This window comes from Mugil cephalus, chromosome 7, assembly GCF_022458985.1.
Source record: "Mugil cephalus isolate CIBA_MC_2020 chromosome 7, CIBA_Mcephalus_1.1, whole genome shotgun sequence".
NCBI lineage: Eukaryota > Metazoa > Chordata > Actinopteri > Mugiliformes > Mugilidae > Mugil > Mugil cephalus.
The window spans coordinates 26,739,662-26,759,528 of NC_061776.1; the positions used below are offsets into that span (position 1 = coordinate 26,739,662).

Consider the following 19,867-nt stretch of genomic DNA (forward strand, 5'->3'; position numbering starts at 1 on the left):
ATTCTTTGGAACATACCGACCTACCTTTACCTATTCCCCTTTCTTCCCTGAAAACAGTTGTCTGCAAAGAGGCAACAAAGCTCTGCAGAACTCCGTGACAAGTCTTAAATGAGTGGTGCAGCTAAATGTCATATTAACAGCTATAGTGATATTTTAGTTGTGAGTTTCAATATGATTTATTAGTCCTGGGACAAAAAATAAAACAAACCCTGTGGAGCTCCACATCTGTTGTCTTGGTTTCATTAACCTTCCCAGTCTTCATGGCCTCATGCAGTTATTCACTCCTACCTGAAAGAACAATTCTTGTATAATTAGATTCTACGTGTTTCCTTTATTCTGATTTATGTATCTACGACAGAAGTTTATTTATCTTGTTTCCCTGCTCGTTTTCTCTTCTCTCTCTCTCTCTCTCTCGTCTGTTCCTACCCAGCAGGCCTTAGGTAGATGGGTCCCTCCATATTGTAAAGTGTATTGAGACAATTTGTATAGTTACTGACGCTATATAAATAAAATTGAATTGAAATTTGAATAGTACAGGTCTGATAATATGCCAAAAAGTAATGGGACTTTGCTGAGAGCTAACCTGACTTTTGTTCTACATGCTCTTTTAAATGTTCAGTACTGTTTAAAAATATACCTCAAGATCAGGTTTCAAGGATTCAGAAAAAGCAAAGAATAATAATTTCTTGTTAAATCTATTGAAAAGTCACTAGCATCATCAATGTCTACAACAAACTCACAGCCCTATCTGTCTGAGTGAATGAATCCAACTGAATTATTAAATAGGTTTTCCAGTACGTGACACAGTTTACTACAACAGGTTACAGTCAGACCACCAGACCAAGCCTGGTGTTATGACTTACAGTCACAACAGAATCCAAGCCTGATAACACTGGGGTTTTAATTATGGAGCATGTTTCTGATACAAAAACATTTCTGTTGATAGTACTACAACTGATCAGAGCAACAAAGTAGGTGACATGAAGCATCAGACATCTTAATCGCTGTCAACTATTAGTTCATTAAAGTTATTGCACTGTTGGTATCGTTTATAACAGAAAAAAAACAGTGGCCTCTGAACAGGTCACTTCTCCGACGGCAGTCACTGAGTTGTAAACAAATTCACTTCCATGGCGCTCAGATGACTGAATCCCTGGTACTTTCTGTCTATTACCACATAAGCCCACCAAAGCAACTTAATCTAAGTTGGAGCATATTCATTTCCCAAAGGGGGGCGGGGGTTCCAGACCAACTTTCTCCCATAAAACAAGTTGGTCTGCCTGCTAGGCTAAGTCAGAACTTACCTGATATGAAGAAATTTGTTATTCCCCAGCTATGCATTTTAATCAAGAATACATTCCGTGACTATGGAGTTTTTTCTTTTCCAATCTGAATATTTTTTTTGTGATTTCTGAGCCATTCTGAGATTTTTCTTTAGCAGCTAATAAACTCATCTAATAGGGACCTCATCAACCATGCCTCCTCTGACAGAAATGTTTCTGTTCATTTTCCAAAATCACTTTGAAGACAGCTGTAAATCATATAAATGTTTATGTTGGGAGTACTCTCAGATTATTTGTTTATCATGTTGTATTCCCTAATAAAGATGGACTGCATACAGTCTGATACATTTCAATGGAAAAAGCATGACACCACCACATCAGGAAAATAGAGTAATGATGTAGCACTCTTGACATTGAACTACTCCCACCGCGAGCTAGATACTTTAACAGTGTGTAAAAACACTGAGCTGCATATTTATTAGCTTCCTATCCTGATTTACTGCCCTAAAACCACACACATCAGCTGAAGCTGCAGGAGAGAATACTGTGAACAAGAAGTATACACAGAGCATGCTTGCTATTCCATGTATTTACCACATTAGTGGTATGGATCCTTTTGTAGTAAATATACAGTACTGTGTATAGTCAATGAAAGGAGTACATGATGTTTTTACAATCATACGATAGTGAACGTATCAAAGCAAAGAGTGTCAGACCTAGCCTGGTGTTATCAGACTCCATTCATATCAGGGTGCAAGTCTGATAACACTCCACCGGGTTTTAAATAATATTGTGTATAGCTGATGAAAGGAGTACATGATGATTTAACAGGCTTACGATACTGAACGTGATAATAATTACAGAACATAATAACCAAAGTCTTTGTGGCTACTGTGCAAAGAGGAAAGCAGGCAGCAGAAGGGATGTTTTCCTCCTCTTAATGTCTGTAGCCCTGAACACACAGATATAAAAATATACCCCATTCAGAGCGCCATGTTGCCTAGCAGCCAGTTAGTGGGTAGGATGGTGTGACAGTGTGTGAGATAGAAAATGTAAGAGACACAGAGTAGCTCTGATGGAGAAAGAAGAAAAGAGCAGAAATGATGATCGATTCTGAATGTTTTTTAGCCTGAAGCAAAGACAGTTCTGCCCCATCACCCAACACTAGCTAATACTGACGTACAATTTTACAATTCAGTTTATTTGCCAGACTTCCCCATGTTGTTGATTTTGGAGAAAGAGGCCAAGGCGAAGCTGTCTGCAATCAAGAGCTCTGTTTACAGTTAACCCACCAGCATTTCAAGAAAAGCAAAGAATCAGCAAAAACTGCATGCAAACAGGCTCTCCCCTCATTAGTCAGTCATCTATAATTCACACCATATACACCTCTGCTTATAGCTTGGTGGATTCATGCTGGTTTGGAAATATGCATGCACTGGGAAGAAGGAGGAAAAGAGCCAACCCCACCAACACAACCAAACATGCATGTACATCACCGTGGAGCACAAAAAAGCATTACATCAGGCAAACTTGGAATATGAGGGATATCGGAGCTCTGTGAAGTTATGTGGCAGTTTGTCTTGGAACATCAACATTATCATCATATAAACATTTTTCACTCTCTCCATTGTGCTATACTGGGGGCGTGGGGCTTAAGCCTGAAAACTGACATCATTTTCCTTGCTATTAATTGCTATTTCAACAAATACCATAAATGCTTGTCTGTTTGCTCTTCAGGAAAACAACATCATCAGTTCTAATGATGCAGCCCTAATCATGAGAAGTCCCTTCATTCATTTAAATGGTAGTAAATGTGTCTTCAACTGCAAGCAGTGGCCACTGTGTTTACAGCCTGTTCTTGGGTATTGGAGAAATGGGCAGGTGGGAAATCCATCAAACCTTGCATTTTAGTAAATTGCAATAAAGATAATGATCTAATGGTTTTGCAGTCTGATCAATATTAGGAAAGCACAATCATAACTTGTGTGATGCCTTTGAAAACGCATGTAGGTGTCTGCAATAGGGGTGGTAACGAATTAAATAAAAATTATTATTAAAAAATACTTTTTATCTGTGATCCCACATGGGAAAATAGGAGCAGTTGTTATGTCTACTCCACATCTTCCAGGTAGGTCTGTTCTGATAAGTCTAAACTGTGTATACACATGTATAATAATAGTAGTAGTAGTAGTAGAAGTAATAGTAGTATGCACGTACTCTTTTCAAATAAAGGGTGGTGATTTCCAGAAGAGCAACCTAAATCCATACACTAGATATATTTCTATGTTGTACTTCTATTTCATTTTGACACATTTGGGGCGTGGGAAATACCTAGGAGCCAGAGCCTGGAATGTGCCCTGGCAACTAGCAATGTAGGGCTATAGGCTCCAAAGATTGTTACATGATCGTACCAAATTAATTCTGCAGCAGGACAAAAAAACAAACAAACAAACACACAGTTATAAAGAACTATGCCAGAACTATGCACCAAGAACAATGAGGAGTTATGCAACTGATGGTCCTGTCCCCACAGAGCCCTGATCTCAGCATCATAGAGTCATTCTCTGAAGCTCAAATACTAAGCAGTGTCCACTTTCCAAGTATGTAACGACTGAGTTGACATGTGAAGTGTTTGCTTAACTGAGAAAATACACAATACCCACGTAGACTAACAATCATCTTTCACCCACACTGGCCTGTTGGCAAGTCTCAGTAAAATAGAACATATATCACTGTGTTGGACTCTATATGCACTAAGATCTAGATTATATCTAAAACAAACAGATGGACCAGGACTGTTGTTGCTACAGCTACTAATTACATTATTATAAATAAAACAGACCATGATTGTGCACACTTAAAGAAGTGCAAACTGTCAAACCCACACGGAGGCGTATGAACTACATTCAGCATGACTGTAGGCTGTAATCCAGGGAGGAAGAATAATTACTGTGAGAGAGTCAGTGGAACACAGTGATCTGTCAGGAACAGGCTCAAGCATAACCTGTGGCTGCTGATGATTAAATGGATACCCAGTCTAAAGTGGATTGAAGCTGCATCAGAACGGGACTCTCTTGACTCTTCTCTGTCACTCATGTGGGACTGATGCATGGCACATGAATGATGTTTGACTCTATGCTCATCTTTGACAAGCAGTGCAATTCTTTTCAACCTGCTGCACAAAAACTGCTGTATGCTCGAGGTTCACAATGTCTAGTGGAGACTGCAGAGTCAGGGGCTGCAAAAACAACGGAGTAAACACGGATGAGGAGAATATGGATTCTCAGTAGCACTGCTATCAAACTCTGCGGCTTTCTTCATGTATCACATTAACAAGATTACGTTCTGTCTGGTTCATTGTTTGGTGGCGTACAGAAGGCCTACACAGTATATCCCGAGTGTATTCTGATTGATAACTTAATATCTATTTGCATTCTGTTATCCACATATCCGCTGGTCACAATGAGCATAGGATCTATCTGGATGTGCTAGAGAAAGAGCAGCCCAATGCATGACTGACATCTGTCAGCACCAGACACCCTTCACTGCTGCCCCCACTTTAAACCCAGATTCCCCAGATACAACCTGGCTGAATGACCACTGTAATGACCAGTGACTAGACAGATAAATAGATAGATAGATAGATAGATAGATAGATAGATAGATAGATAGATAGATAGATAGATAGATAGATAGATTTTCACCTCTACAAAATAAAAGCAGGGCAGAAGAGTGACGCTGTCCTTGGTCTCCTTCCCGCCTTTCAGCCGCTCCTTGGCACGAGACATGACTAGCGGCCGGTGGTCTCTCCCGTTGCCTGGAGACAGGCAGCTGTACTTGATTCCCGTCGTAATTTTGGCGAATTTTCGGCCGACCCCCCGGTTCTCCCCCCCTGCCCTCAAGCTCCTAACAACGGACCTCCATCGACTGGCAAGGTGAGCTCAAAGTGTCGACGTCTGCTAGTGCGGGCGCTCCTAAATGCGGCTTCTCGGCTTCAGAAATCTGTGCCAGAGCATAAGTCCAGACCCTTCCAGCCTAAAAACTGTTCGCCCTGCGTGCTGACATTAAACTTCGAACGAAAATTCATCCTGGAGATGTGTACGATGCCGAGAGGAGAGGAGAGGAGCCCTCCACTCGCACTCCTCCCCCGGTTCCTTTGGCACTGCTCACCCACTCACTCACCCTCCCCTGGTTCTGCTCCCCTCCGCTCCGCTGCAGCAGGTGACTGCGGTTAGCCACAATAACCAAATACGTTTCCTGTAGATATGTTCAAAATAAAATGGATTTTTAATGACTTCAAAGCGCCTATGTCTCATATTCAATCGAAAATTTTACAGTAAATAAAAATGTGCTGTCGTTGCAGGTCTCTTATAGGGACAGCAGTGTTTTTGTTGTTCTTTCTTCATGGTACCTAAATGATGACAACAACATCTGGTCTAGTCAGCGTCTAATACTCGTAAAGTTAACATACAGCAGCACGTGGAGACGAGGAAATTGATAAGAGGTCTCACTCTGCTCCCATTTCGCCATGCAATTATAGCTGTTCCGCAATTTTCACATTTGTCTCGACTTGTGAGAAGTGAAGCAGGGCTGCATTTTAAACAGTTAGGACAGCGTATTGTCTGAGGAAACAGATATTTTGGGGAAAACACAGCCGTACGTCCCTTTTCTGGTTGAGACTTCTTAAAATAAAATGACGTGTAAGCTACTTGTGTCCCCTTTGGGTTTTGATTTCAGACAAGGGCAGGTAAAAAAAATGTCCTGCTTAACTGTGGTACTGTCTTTAAATGTTTTTTATTTATTTATGTAATAATTGCCTGCTTTTATTTTGCTAACTGACCTTCAATAATTGAGGTGGTTCGACCCTGTTACGCACATCGTAGTCCAATTTAGTTTTGAGTTTAGTGGTATACAATTCGCAATGTAGACTACTATTAACCACCAACTACGATGTAACAGTGCAATGATGTCCTCAAACTCGTTTATGCAATACTGTGTCTTTCAACTCTGAATTTAAGGTCTGGATTTCAGCGGCTGAGTTATCCATTTCGTCAATATACAATCTGCGGAGGAGGACCAAAGCCCAACGATGAGTGTGACGTAAGAAGTGTGCTAAAAACCTATTTTCCGCACGGGTGGCGCGCATGAGTGAGTGTGCACGCCCCCCTCAAGCGTGTCGGTGTACCCAGTCCTCATGACATGTGGGACACACAGCGGGGAGAGCGCATAGTGTCACGGTAGCCTGAGGAGACACCGTGCATTGTGGTGTCAGCGTTATAATAAACCACGACAACACTCGCCCCTCAGTCAAAACCGAATGAATTTCTAAACGAATAAACGAAAATGAAAACAATTTCTATTAAACCTTATTTAATTAGTTTGTCAATCAATTAGTGCTTCTAGTCTTAATAAAACTTTCCGAATGACATACGTGCCCCTATAGCAGTTAAAGCAGGTGTATGCCTGTAATAACATAAAGGACTGAATGAATTCTACTGGATGCTCCAGTATATGGTCCCAGTATTGTTGCTGTCATATCTTAGTGGGACATTGTTAATGTTGCTAACTCTTAAAGTGTGTTTTTTTATTTGTACTATGACAAGCGCAAACGTTTGTCCTGAAACTGAAACAGCTCAGTAGAATTCAGTCCTGTGTTTTTTAAATTAAAACTAGAATGGATGCTTCTCTCAGAAGGAATGAATAAGGGTTTGTTCACACAGTGTTCCTTCAGGTAACACAGGCATTAGTTTTGCACAGCGTTCCCCAGAGGGCACAGAATGAATGGTGCTTATACTAATTTAGCGCGGGAGCTCAATTTTAATGAAATGCGGTGTACTGCATATTCCAGACAGAGCAGGAGCCAGAGCCAGATTAAAGACCTGCTCTAAAATATTGGACCCACTTTAGCAAGAATGATAGGGTGTAAATCCTGCTAAACAGGATTGCAGTTCCCTTTTTAGCTTCATTAATCAAAATAAAGACTTAAACCCCTTATAAATCACAAAGGCACTGGGATTCACAGTAAGGAAGGAATGGTGCTTATTTACAAACATAGAATATTTATAAAAGCAGCCAATTATTTTCTCAATCAATTCAATTTTGTCATGTTTACGTATTTGGAAAATAATTTCTATCCAAAACTAACAGACTTCTTTCTGTAAAGGCATGCTCTGTCTTGTCAGTTGTTACTCTCTGAGGGTCTCAGTAGTAGTAGTTAGCCGCTCAGCCGCTTAGGATTGAATGGTCCCAGGGTCTGAGGTATCTAAAGCAAGCACCTCACCCCCAAATTGCTCCCCAAGAGATATCCTGGTGGCAGTCCATTACACGCAAGTGTATACACTAAGGTGTGTATTATTGATGGGTCAAATGCAGAGAAAAAAATCCCTGTGAAGGATAATCGGGGAATAATTGTTCTGACTTAGACTTAGACAGACTTTAATGATCCACGAGCGAAATTATTTTGTCACCGTAGCTTCGTTGCAAATAAACACTCATAAAATCACAAGGAAGATAAATAAAAAAGATAAAATAAAATGAGATTTAATTAAAGTAAAATAAAAGTCAACAGTGTAATCAAAAATGTACAGAATTAGCATTATAAAAATATATAAAAGTAGTTGGCAAATCAGTTTAGTCAATTTAGTCAATTTAGCTCCTTCTTACACTTGAAGTTGAGCAATTCATTCATTCATTCATTCATTCATTCATTTTCTGTAACTACTTGTCCTCTACTTGGGTGGGGGGTGGGTACCCTCCTCCCAGCTGGATAGGCTCCAGCTGGGAGGAGGGTACACCCTGGACAAGTCACCAGTCTATCACAGGGTTACGTGAGCAATATAGCAAATATTATTATCATTATAAGCAGTTAGAAGTTATGTAGCACAGAACCTTTTCTAAGGTTTCCACTTAAAGCGACACCACAACAACGGGAATGCTGAAACCTAATCATTTTTGTACAATCTCTCATTAAGTTACTGGCTGCAAGATAGCTCAAATTGAAGGACCACATTTTGTTAAGCATTGTCGTTGATGTTCACTAAATACCCACTCTATTAATGTTATCCTACATACAATGCCTTTAAACAGCCACTCTTGTGGTGGTACAAAAGTACAAAGAATGTTATACAACAGCCTGACTAATTATTGACAAATAAATATGTATGGTGGGTAGTGATAGAGGGGCAACACCTTCCATCTCATCTCATCTCCTATTACCTCTTATCCTCACTAGGGTCACAGGGGTTGCACCCGGACAGGTCACCAGTCCATCGCAGGGCTAACACAAAGACAAACAACTATTCACACTCACACTCACACCTAGGGTCAATTCAGAGTCACCAATTAGCCAACAGAGTGGGAGGAAACTGGAATAACCCACGCAGACACAGGGAGAACATCCAAACTTCACCCAGAAAGAGCTGAGCTGGACTCGAAAGCCAGACCTTCTCGCTGGGAGGCATCAGTGCTAACCACTGAGCCGCTGTGCCACCCGGAACACTTCCAGTTATATTAAATTATTCATCAAATATGAACAAATCCCTTCAGGCAACAAAGTGACAGGCTTTACACCAGCTGGACCATAAGAACCTTGAGCCTTTCCTCACAACTTGTAAAATGACAATTCAAGTTAAATCACTAATGACATACATCCATTTAACAACCCAGATTATTTCATGAGACTCTCTTGTGTGCAGGCATACAAGTTCTTTCATTTACACTATTATTACAGTATTGTCTCATCCCACATCAGTCCAGTCCTCAAGTAGTCTCCAGGGCACAACTGCCTAGTGACTGCATCCTAAATCACAGAATTTTACTGCCACTGAAGATAGTTCCCCATTGTTTCCTTTTTAAGCGTGCAGATTGTTCTTTTTGATTGTCCATAATCTTATCTTATCAGCTATTCATGTGATCTAGGAACTGATGCGTGTAGATACATTAAAGATCACTCAGACGTGTAAATAAGAGAAGAAGAGTTCGACTGACCTGTGCTCTGAGCCTCATAATGTACCGCACTAGTACTTTGTCACCATATTTCTCATTTGCCTCCACTGTTTCGTTCACCATTCTCTGCTCTGCTCTGCTCTGCTGTCACTTATAGGTTCTGGGCCAGAAAAACTGTGCCACTTCTATAGGGGATAGTCCTCTCTCTCTCTCTCTCTCTCTCTCTCTCTGTCTCTCTCTCTCTCTCTCTCCCTGCCAGCAGGCCTCTGAGCATTTGCTGAGAACCGGACTCTGCCTGACCAATGGGATGACGAGGGTGAGTATGTCTTTCCCTCCCTGGCTGTGTCTCCAGCTGTGGGACAATGGTAGCCAGAGGAGGACGGCCCGCTGAGTTTGAAGACCCCAGTCCATAGATTTTGAGACTCTGGGGAAGAAAGACATCTGTTTCTTCAGCATAAAGTTCTCAAATGCATGCTCCCTGACAGGGGTAAAGGTGTCCAGGTGGACTGAGGTTTTTGGTGCGGGATCCTCCCCAAAGGATGAACTTTGTTTCAGGAACAGCTAAGTTGGCCATTTGGAAGACCAGGAGGAACATGGTCAGAGGTCAGGGGTCAGAGGATGTTGTGTCCACGGTGACCGGGCTGCTGGCAGCTCAGCTCAGAGTAGAGTTCAGCTTCTATAAACTAACTGGACGAAAACAGGAGTTTCTGAACATGTGAGGTGTGAAGGGCGTCCTGTGTTCAGTTAGAGGACACTCTCTGGTCCTGAAATTTTAACAAGTTTTTGTTTTTTATTTATTTTGTTGGTTTTGGTTTGTTTTTGTGTTTGCTCTGAGTTGGTGAAAAGTAAAAGATAAACTGTAAATAGAAGATTTAGCATAAAGAGTTGATTTAAAATGTAAAAAAAAAAAATCTCTCTCTCTCTCTCTCTCTCTCTCTCTCTCTTTCCCTCTCTATCTGTTCGTCTAATCATTACTTTAGACAGAAATGCTTCTCTTTTTTTTTTAGAAAGAGCAATATTACAATGTTCTGTATATAGTTACATGTACATGGACCTCCCCTACCGCAGGTGGCAGTATGCGCTGTTGGCTCGTATCAACTACTACATTCGTAGAAGAACCACCGCCTGACTGTACACACTAAAAGTTAGCAGCTAGCTAACAAACATTGACTAAATAGAAATGAAGTAAAGGTGCAAGTTAAACTTTGGGCTTCTCACTTCGCTGCCAGCTGACGGCGCGGAAACGTTACACTGAACTACTTGCTACGTTGCATTAGCTATGGAGAAGACGTTCAGTCAGTGGAAGAAGCAGTGTCTGAACAAGCTGGACATGAGTAAGAAAGGCAGTGTGGATCAAGATATCGAACATGTCGTGTCTCTGCTAAACAGCTGCGAGGAGTACTTCACCACCAGCTCCTGCTCCGGGAGAATCATCCTCATCGACGGGGTAAGAGGCAGTGTACTGAGGGCAGGACCGGGAAAGAAAAGTGTATTAAACGATTCAAAGAAATTACCCCAGCATCCGTTTCCTTCTCCAGGCTCCAGAAAACAGTGAGGTCCAGAAGCAAAACTGCGTCTGGCTGTTCGTCTCACACCAGAAATGCACAGTTGATGACCTGGTGAGGCACACTGCTCTCCTGTTACTGCGTTTTATGGTGATGGTGATGGTGATTGAATGAGTCATTGCATGTCAGTGTGCTTCAGATGTCTGGTCTGAACGGGTCCACGGGTGATGCTGTGCTGAAGTTTGAACCTTTTGTGCTCCACGTTCAGTGCAGGAGGCTGGAAGATGCACAGCTGATGGTGAGAATCATTACAAAGTCTGCTACACATCTGTTTCACTTGCACCTCTTTGTCTCTCTGTGTTTTGATATGACCAAATTAATTCTGCAACAGCACAACAGACCTGAGTCGGTCTCTCTCTTTATCAGAAGTTAGCTGATAAAGCAGTCACCACTGAACTACTCGTGGTCATTTTTTGTAAAGACACCTATTTTACCTTTTTGCACAGTGCTGTAAGCCATTGGTGTTTGTGACTTGATTCTAATGCCTCACAGATCAACTTACCACCTACAGATACTCTTCTGGCTGCAAGTTAAAGTAGAACAGGTAGCTAATGATATAGCATCACTTCTGACTATTGTCGGCATACTGCTAAGAATCCACATTCCAACTAAAATTAGCAAAATCCATCATGTCTGAGATACTCTGTATTTGTTCAGCTCATAATTTTCCTGGTACTATAGTAGAGTTTGTGTAATGTAATCACAGTGGTGCACCTACCATGTTTTGTGTGTCTTGCAGCATTCAGTGGCTGTGAACTCAGGCTTCAGGAACTCTGGCCTCACTGTCAGCAAAACAGGGAAGATCATCACGGTATGCTTTCAAACTATTTTAAATGGACTGAGCTAATGTATATACAAATTTACACTCACTCTCAATAGCTCTCAACTCTTTTTTTAAAAAAATACAGGACAGACCAGATACACCGTGTTATCATGTACTAACCTTGTGTGGTGAAAGAGTGCCCCATGTTGATAAAACCTAGTGGACTTTCTTAACCAAGAAACAGATTATGTTAGCACTATATGAGTATGAACTGTGCGTCCTTTGGAACTTTATTTAGAAAAAAAAAGTCATATTCAGTTTTTCTGAATTTTTTCTATATTTTAGTCAACAGCAACTAAAGGCACAGACATTGTCAGCCATAAACAGCTGTTGTCTGTTAGTAAATTATCTGCAATCGTATCGTTGCTAAAACTGGTGCAAAAGGTTATGTAGTCTACAGTTGTGATACTGCTTTAAACGGTTGTGATTGTTGTGTGCTGCTGGTGAATCTAACTTGTTCTGCAATTACACAAAGCACAACTTATCCTGGAAACCTGACAAACGTCTTTGCCCACATTTTCTTGTTGCAACTAGCTGGTCTTGAACCTCTCCATTGGGACTAATTGTGCTCTGAAAAAGAGCTGCTGAGTTAAATCTTTTGGATAGGCTTTTGAAGGGCTAAAGATAAACCTAATTGTCCTGCAAATATCACACATGTAGTAGCTTGGCAGACGCTGCTGGAAAAAGAGAAAGAACCCATAACCCATAACCCATAATCCAAAACTAAAACAGTGACAAAAACTCTAAAGACATTCTTGACAAATAAATTATTAATATATTTGGCTGCAACATAGAACCAACTATATCCTTTATAAAACTTAATTTGCATGCAACTAAAAAAAAGTTTTTTTTCAATGAATGATATTTGAGATGCTGCATAGCAGTCTCATAAAGGTTTTGTTTCATTTGATCCCTCTAGGCGGTGCGTAGTACCCATGGCCTTGAGGTTCCTCTGAGCCATGAAGGAAAGCTCCTAGTTGAACATGAGTACATTGACTTTCTATCGCAGATAGCCAATCAGAAGATGGAGGAGAACCTTCGACGGATACACAGGTTGGTGTACTGTTTGGCTGTGAAATTAAATTATAAAACTTGTTTATTAGAAATCATTTCACTATCTTTTTTTTCTCTCATCTCCAGATTTTACCAGAACCTCCAGTCTGCGCTGCCTACAGAGAAACTACAAAATGTACAAATCACAGATCTTCCAAACTCACAGGAACCACAAGAACCCCCTCACACACTAGTGACAGGAAATGGGGAAGAGGAAAAGGGAACAGAGGAGAGGAACAAAACAAGTGTGTATAAACGAAGGCGGAAGAGGCAACAACATCAGACTGAATGTTGTCACGGTGACGGGGACAGCAGCACGCCAGACCTGAATGATTGTCTGAATCTGTTCACATGAACTACTGACTCTGCACACAGAACTCCTGCTGAGGTTCTCATGGACTGGATTATGGACTTGCTCCATTTGAACTGTTTCAGGGCCGATTGTTGAGCCTTCACCTCCATGTTGACTTGAACAACACAGCTAGGCATGCTGTGGTAATAGAAGGAGCCCTGCAGAAGGGGATCTACCATTTTTACTAGAACCCAAATTGAAGTACTATATTTGCAGTGTTTCTGGCAGAGACTGGATGCAAATAAAATAGTCTGTCCAAGCTCTCAGAAGGCCCTTTCTCTTTTGTGTTTTTTACTAGCTTTCTAAAGTACAATGTGAGCTGTGTTCAGAGTCAAAGCAGAGGCTCTGTCACACTATTGCATTGCAACAACCAAATGCTCTAATACAAACAGCCAAAAAGGGAAGGACGAAAGAAATGCATGAAAACAAAAAAGAGAGAAGAACGCTTTAAGTTGTTTATCTTCACACATGCACAAACAGTGCATATACGTTATAGTTGCATGATTTGTGGAGGATTGATAATGGATAAAAAACTATATCCAGCATTAAAAGTATTAAATGTAGATCATTTATTTATTTATTTTTATCTTTTTTTCGAGTCCTCCTCTCCAAGCTCCGTGGGGGGTTTGGGGGTTTCCCTGGTATGCATTGAAAAAAATAAAAAATCAGTCAGTTGGTTATTGTACTTCCACTGTGGTTGTTGTGCTTTAACAAATCTTAAAAGGTGCCAAATCAAATGAAATTGACACTGGACACTGGAGGGAAGGAGTGCTTATAATATAAAGCTGTAATCTGCCTGAAAGCTTAATAATGTTGGGAAAGTTTTGTTTTTCTCTAGTTTGCTACATGCCTTTCCTTGGGAGTCTATAGGAACACACCTATTACTACCAGCCTTCTCTGGATTATGTAAAGGGCCAAATTGTGCAGAGCATTGCAGTTTAGTACCAAAAGTAGTCCAAGGAGGGACGAGCAGTAAACCAGCAGGGCTGTTGGTACCATTGAAGCCCATGTCATCTGATCCCACTGTGGCACAAACAGCTGAAAGACCCACTTTGAAAATATGCAACTGTAAGGCAATGTCACTGGTCATGTCATGCCTTCAAATAAATGTTACTGTGTCTGCATTATTAGTACAATGTCAGTAGCCGAGTTTCCATCCAAATGTATGAAAAATTTGGCCTGCATTGGTAAAAGGAAATGCATATTATGTAAATTGTAGACATCTGTTCTTTGAGATTAACAGCAAGTCCTTCTATCCTCTCCTCTACCCACTACATAGATGAAAGAACACACACCTGATATCTGAATAGTACCCAAACCTTGACGATACAATCACCATATTTCTGGTCAGTTAGTATTTAACTAATGAGCAGAAATAGCAGAATCAGAGGTCAGGTTTACTCTGATAATTATAAACCTACAGAAGGTATCATGGTAACTTTCCCCATTACTCCAAACTCATCTGAAGGTTTTATCTACTTTTCAGTAGAGCTGCAGCTTCAGTTGACATTTTATCACATAACTGTTCCACTTGATCCAATGTGAAACCCTTGCAATAAATAAATTGATTCTATTTGTTTTAAATTTCCAGCAAAAAAACTGAAAATGTGCACCAAGATTCTGCTGTAGCTTGTGCTGCTTTGCCCAAATGGCCAAAAAAAATCCAGTAAGAACACCTGGTCCTGATCCAAAATTCTGTCTTTTTGCTCTGTAGTAATGTAGGTTTGCATTCAGTAGACTCAAAGTGGCCCTTTAGAGGTTGTTCAGTGAAATAGAATAAATTCTCTGGTCCACTCAGATGATTCAATAAAGTCACAGGAGCGGAAGGGCAAGGCTTCACTCTCAAAGAAACACATAAAAAAGGCAACGAAGAACAACTTCGTTGAACTCTGAGGGGTGTACCATCAGCACAGTGGTCTTCGGTACAGTCATAATCGTCATCTGTGAATGTCATTTGGACTGAAGATTTGTATAATCACATCAGTAAAACTGGATTATCTACCTTGGGGATAAAAATGTAAAAAAAATGGAATAGAAAGAACAGCAGTGACTGCAAATTGAAGGTTGGATTCTTCATCATCACGTTGGCAGTAGCCAAGAGCTCATAAGTTGGATCAGTCATCACCTGCACCTTGCCACTGGATTCCTTATCCTCGCTGTAGCACCGGACTGACTACACCATGCTCTACTTCCAGGTGGTGATTCTGGCAGCTACAGTGATGCTGGTTTACTACTGTGAGTTCACGGACACCTTCAGTCCAGCACAGCAGGGCTTCATCTGCAGAGATCCGACTTTGACTAAACCTGATCCCGGGCCTGAACAGAACAGCTGCATACAACCTGTTATACTGTACTCTGCGGTGGGCGGGCTGCCTGTTGTATTGGTGAGTCAACACCAGCTTTTATTTTACTTTGTGACAATTGAGATAACAATGATGCTATTAATAGAGCTAGAATCATGCACACAGAGAGACATATACCCTTGAACAATAATAAAAGTATATTTATATCTCATCTTCTTGAATTCTCTTCATCATTAAAAATGAATTGTAACCACTCCTTTTCATAAAATGTCTGCTGACTCCGTGTTCTGATTAGCTAGGTCACCTCCCCACAGCATTCATAGATTTCTTGATGCATCTCTGAATTAATGCTGTAGCTATTCCCAACAACAGAGCGACTGTCTGACAAGAGACAGCTTAGAGAGAAAGAGAAATTAGATGAAACAAAGATGTGATGGCTTGAAGATGACAAGAGGCTTAATCTGCATTTAACTGAAGCGCCCGCTTCCCTGGAGAGACAAAACAATAGATGGCATCACATCTGTTGGGAGTGATGGGATGGGAACTGTTACCTTCCACAGTAAAATAAATGATACAAACAGAAATACCATATTCATGTCATGTTGTCTACATTCCCATTCACTGTCTGGATTCAGACTGGCACTGCTTTAGGTACGCCATTAGTGTGTTGCTCCATTTAATGGTTTAATGGCAGGAATTAGAATTAGAGAGTAAGTGATGCTATGTGTGAGCTAATGAACTGGTAATATTTACAGAATATTGGATGTAGAGGATGGAAATGAGCGATAATTTGCTTTGTGTTTGCAATTTCATTGATTCTACGTTTGGATGAAGACAAAGTTTGAAAGCTATACTGATCATTATTTTTACATGAACTCAAATTACTAGATGTAGCATTAAGGATGTGTTAATTGACTTGTGCCTCCCAAAATACCAACCAAGTTATCAACATGTCTACTATACAGGCTGTTTACTGTGATTACTTCTACTTGTACTGGATACAACCCAGGTCATGACCCAACATAGTACAGATTTTTGAATTTATTTAGGTTCATGCTCACTTGTAGCACCAATCCACAGACACTTATCACTTCCACTCATAGATTGATCATCTTTTGCCTAATTGCGGTATTTTGGGCCCCCAAATAAAAACAGAACTTTATAACTATAGGATTGAGTCACACCACCTGCTCAACACCACCAGCAGACCAGTTTGCTCACTCTTTTTTCTCTCACAGATTTCTGGAGTAGAGTTGGTTATCTTCATTCTTCAGTACAACTCAAACAACCTTTATGACCAAGAGAAGGTTGTTGTCATGGGGGACTGTTGCTACGTGAACCCCATGGTCCGCAGGACCTTCCGTTTCCTCGGTAATCTAAGGATAATACAAAAACCACAGTAAAATAACTAATGCTAACATTAGCATCCCAGGTGTCACGTCAGTGGCTAGCACATATTATAGCTATTATTTAAATTGTTGTCAAGTAAAAATATGCTCAAAGTTACTGTCAGCCTCTGTTCTGTTTTACTGATTATGATGTTTTCCTGTAGGTGTCTATGTTTTCGGTCTCTTTACAACCGACATCTTCGTTAACGGTGGTCAGCTGGTCACTGGAAGTCTGGCTCCTTACTTCTTGACCATTTGCCAACCCAATTACACTGCTCTCGGCTGTGAGGATACAGCGCTCTTTGTCAGCCAATCAGATGCCTGCACTGGTGACCCCGATGAGATTATGAGAGCCAGGAAGACATTTCCCTCCAAAGAGGCTGCACTGAGTCTGTACACAGCTGTTTACCTGGCCGTGAGTGACACTGTTGATACTAAAGTAAAGGAATCCAATTTGTTAGAGAACCTAAAATATGTTTTTTTAAGGGTGTCACAGAAATAATCTTCCTTTTCAGATGTACCTCATGTCCTGTATTGGCTCCAGTGGAGGACGACTGGCTGGTCCTCTCCTCAGTCTATCATTAGTCAGCCTGGCTGTGCTGACAGGGATCAACAGAGTGGCTGAATATCGTAACCACTGGAGTGATGTTATAGCAGGACAAGTCATTGGGGTTGCTATTGCTGTATTTCTGGTCAGTTATTATTCGTCAAATAAACAGAAATAGCAGTCTTAACAGAAGTCTAATGGACCAGGATCTAATTAAAATGATCAAACATATAAATAAATAAAAATAAATAAAAGAGTTCTGAAATATATCACATACTGGAAATACAAGCTTCTTTGGTCAAATGATATGGCTCAGAAAAAGATTTCCATGTAGCTAGCAACCCATGCTAATCTGAGGGCTAATGTACACACATGGACAAAAATTGTTGGCACCCCTCCATTAAAGAAAGAAAACCCATGGTGGTTGCTGAAATAACTTCAAACTGATAAAAGCAATAAACATTTTCTTTAAGATTTCTTAAACTCTCATCAAAATAAAATCCCTTTTCAGAGTGTTATTCCAGTACTTTGCTCTTGAGCGTCACAATGTTACTTGGTCAAATATATAGTAGGCTCTTTCTTTTATATAAAACTGGCTTAATGGACAAAACTGCTGCAGGACACACACAAACACAGCACATGAATTGCTGTTGGTTGGATGATGTTGAACTATTTGGTATGAAGGTCCATACAGATCTGTGTTGGCTGCAACAAAAAGCTGGGTCTAGAAACAATCAAAGTAAAAGAACAAAATGATCAAGCTCCATCTCCCTGTAATCACATTAAGAATGTCTTCTAAGTCCTTAGACTTATTTGTTTGTTGTTGTGACCATTGGGGGATGGTTTGTGTGCAAAGTATTTTTTAGACTGATTAAATCATCATGACTGTTTCTTGTCCTTTGTTTCATTTTAGGTGGTGTTTGTGGTCCAGTATTTTAAAAAGAGACCAGTGATTCCTCAGAGTCCATCTGATGCAGGCACAGCCAACACTGATGAGGTTTCACCTCAGATCAATCACACCATGGAGGCCACCAACAAATACGTTGTTTCACAGGTAAAGTATGCAACTTATGTATGTAATGTATATATATATATATTAATATATATATATATATATCTATATATATATATAATATATATATATATATATATATATATATATATATATATATATATATATCTATCTATCTATATATATATATCATATATATCATATATATAATATAGTATATCCATAGTTGCTGTTTTTTGTTGTTTTTGCTATGACTGAACAACAAATTGCTGTTATGCTGATGCTTATTGTACCATGAAAATAAAATAGATAGGAATATGACTGAACTGCATTTTGTTTCCCTTTCCTGTTCCTTTAGTGCACAGGATCCTTTGCAGAAGTCACATGACTATGACCCTGCACCCCCTTTACCCAGTCAAAATGTGACCATGGGGGAAACAGATCATCACAAACTCTACGTGATACATGAACTTCCATATATTGAGAACATAGCCACCACCTTTTCAGCCCGCCTTTGGCAGCACTGGAGAATTAACCAACTGGTAACTTTAATTATGAGTGACTTCAATTATCGCAGAGGTAAAGGATGATGCTGTGACAAAGTGAAATCTGGCTGGTTCATTTAAAATAAGACAAACTAACAAGTTTAAATGTGGCATTCATTTTTGCAATAGCAGAATCTACATGGCATGTAACCTTTTTGTTAAGAAGTATATGATATTGATGTTGGACTCTAAATGATGATGCATGCAGCACATTTTACCTTTAGCTAGAGACAACAAGTTGTTTAATTGTAAACTTTGTTTATTTCTAAAGTAGTACAGTTGAGTGACATCACACACCGATCAGGCATAACATTATGACCACTGACAGGAGAAGTAAATAACATTCACCATCTTGTTACAATTCAGTGTTCTGCTGGTAAACTGGCATTCATTCATGGGGATGTTACTTAGGCCTGTAGCACCCACCTAGACCAGACCAGACACCCCAGACACACACACACACAACATGAAGAAGGCGTTGCCTCTAAATTCACTAGATCCCAAACTGATCAAGTATCTGTGGGATGATCCACAGAGACCCCTCCCTCAAAGACCCCCACTAACAACATCCTGTTATCAGGCACCACAGGACACCCTCAGAAGGTCCATGTCCATTCTCTGATGAGTCACAACTGTTTTAGAGGCAGAAGGGAGACCTACACAATATTAGGAAGGTGGTCATAATGTTAGGCCTGATCGGTGTATAGTATGTATATTAGAAGTCCATAGGCAGAGTCTTTATATGTGTAAATGTGTGTAAAATAATGGATGTTATTAGAAGGAAATGGATGGTCTTTGCTGTCACCTGGAGGTTTGTTGCAAAATCGTCTTTTTTGTCTGTTCATTGGTGAAACAACTGCATTTGTTAAACGTCTATTTGAAATGTTGGTCCTTCACAGTAACAACCCTTTGCTTTATTACCTTTTTTTCCCCCCACAAACCAGCTTCATGCCCTTGCACGGACCTTTTCCTACAATCTTTAACTCCCACATATACTGAGACCCTGCTCATATCAAACCGTCTCACTTAAGACATTAATAATGAGTGTTTGT

The 19,867-nt window shown here is 40.3% G+C and overlaps 3 protein-coding genes across 4 annotated transcripts in view; 2 read left to right on the plus strand and 1 right to left on the minus strand.

Annotated features, from left to right (window-relative positions):
• The window catches only part of plppr4a (phospholipid phosphatase related 4a), a 30,477-nt gene extending 24,802 nt beyond the window's left edge, over positions 1–5,675 (minus strand). The window contains exon 1 of the mRNA XM_047589687.1: positions 4,988–5,675. Coding sequence (XP_047445643.1) covers positions 4,988–5,071 — 84 coding nt within the window. The 5' untranslated portion in view covers positions 5,072–5,675. The remainder of the gene's footprint in view (positions 1–4,987) is intronic.
• A 4,642-nt stretch (positions 5,676–10,317) lies between these two features.
• On the plus strand, positions 10,318–13,286 carry tyw3 (tRNA-yW synthesizing protein 3 homolog (S. cerevisiae)). Of its 2 annotated transcripts, XM_047589571.1 has the most exons (6): positions 10,319–10,674; positions 10,766–10,846; positions 10,932–11,030; positions 11,532–11,603; positions 12,535–12,668; positions 12,756–13,286. In XM_047589571.1, the coding sequence occupies exons 1-6, from the start codon at positions 10,507–10,509 to the stop codon at positions 13,021–13,023; spliced, it is 822 nt and encodes a 273-aa protein (XP_047445527.1). In that variant the 5' UTR covers positions 10,319–10,506; the 3' UTR covers positions 13,024–13,286. The 2 variants fall into 2 exon arrangements, with proteins under 2 accessions (XP_047445528.1, XP_047445527.1); XM_047589572.1 differs by lacking the exon at positions 10,932–11,030 and having other exon boundaries at positions 10,318–10,674.
• A 1,612-nt stretch (positions 13,287–14,898) lies between these two features.
• On the plus strand, positions 14,899–19,222 carry LOC125010877 (phospholipid phosphatase-related protein type 5-like). Its single transcript, XM_047589772.1, has 6 exons — positions 14,899–15,404; positions 16,562–16,694; positions 16,876–17,126; positions 17,227–17,403; positions 18,172–18,312; positions 18,629–19,222. The coding sequence occupies exons 1-6, from the start codon at positions 15,201–15,203 to the stop codon at positions 18,656–18,658; spliced, it is 936 nt and encodes a 311-aa protein (XP_047445728.1). The 5' UTR covers positions 14,899–15,200; the 3' UTR covers positions 18,659–19,222.
• Positions 19,223–19,867: the final 645 nt, after the last annotated feature.

What these genes read in the sequence shown, in the direction of transcription:
- LOC125010877 (XM_047589772.1), top strand. Translation starts at nt 15,201, where the DNA reads ATGCTCTACTTCCAGGTGGTGATTCTGGCAGCTACAGTGATGCTGGTT. An exon ending in TTGCTATTGCTGTATTTCTG is followed by an intron (nt 17,404 to 18,171) that starts GTCAGTTATTAT and finishes GTTTCATTTTAG; the next exon opens with GTGGTGTTTGTGGTCCAGTA. An exon ending in ACAAATACGTTGTTTCACAG is followed by an intron (nt 18,313 to 18,628) that starts GTAAAGTATGCA and finishes CTGTTCCTTTAG; the next exon opens with TGCACAGGATCCTTTGCAGA.
- tyw3 (XM_047589571.1), top strand. Translation starts at nt 10,507, where the DNA reads ATGGAGAAGACGTTCAGTCAGTGGAAGAAGCAGTGTCTGAACAAGCTG. An exon ending in GAATCATCCTCATCGACGGG is followed by an intron (nt 10,675 to 10,765) that starts GTAAGAGGCAGT and finishes TTCCTTCTCCAG; the next exon opens with GCTCCAGAAAACAGTGAGGT. An exon ending in AATGCACAGTTGATGACCTG is followed by an intron (nt 10,847 to 10,931) that starts GTGAGGCACACT and finishes AGTGTGCTTCAG; the next exon opens with ATGTCTGGTCTGAACGGGTC.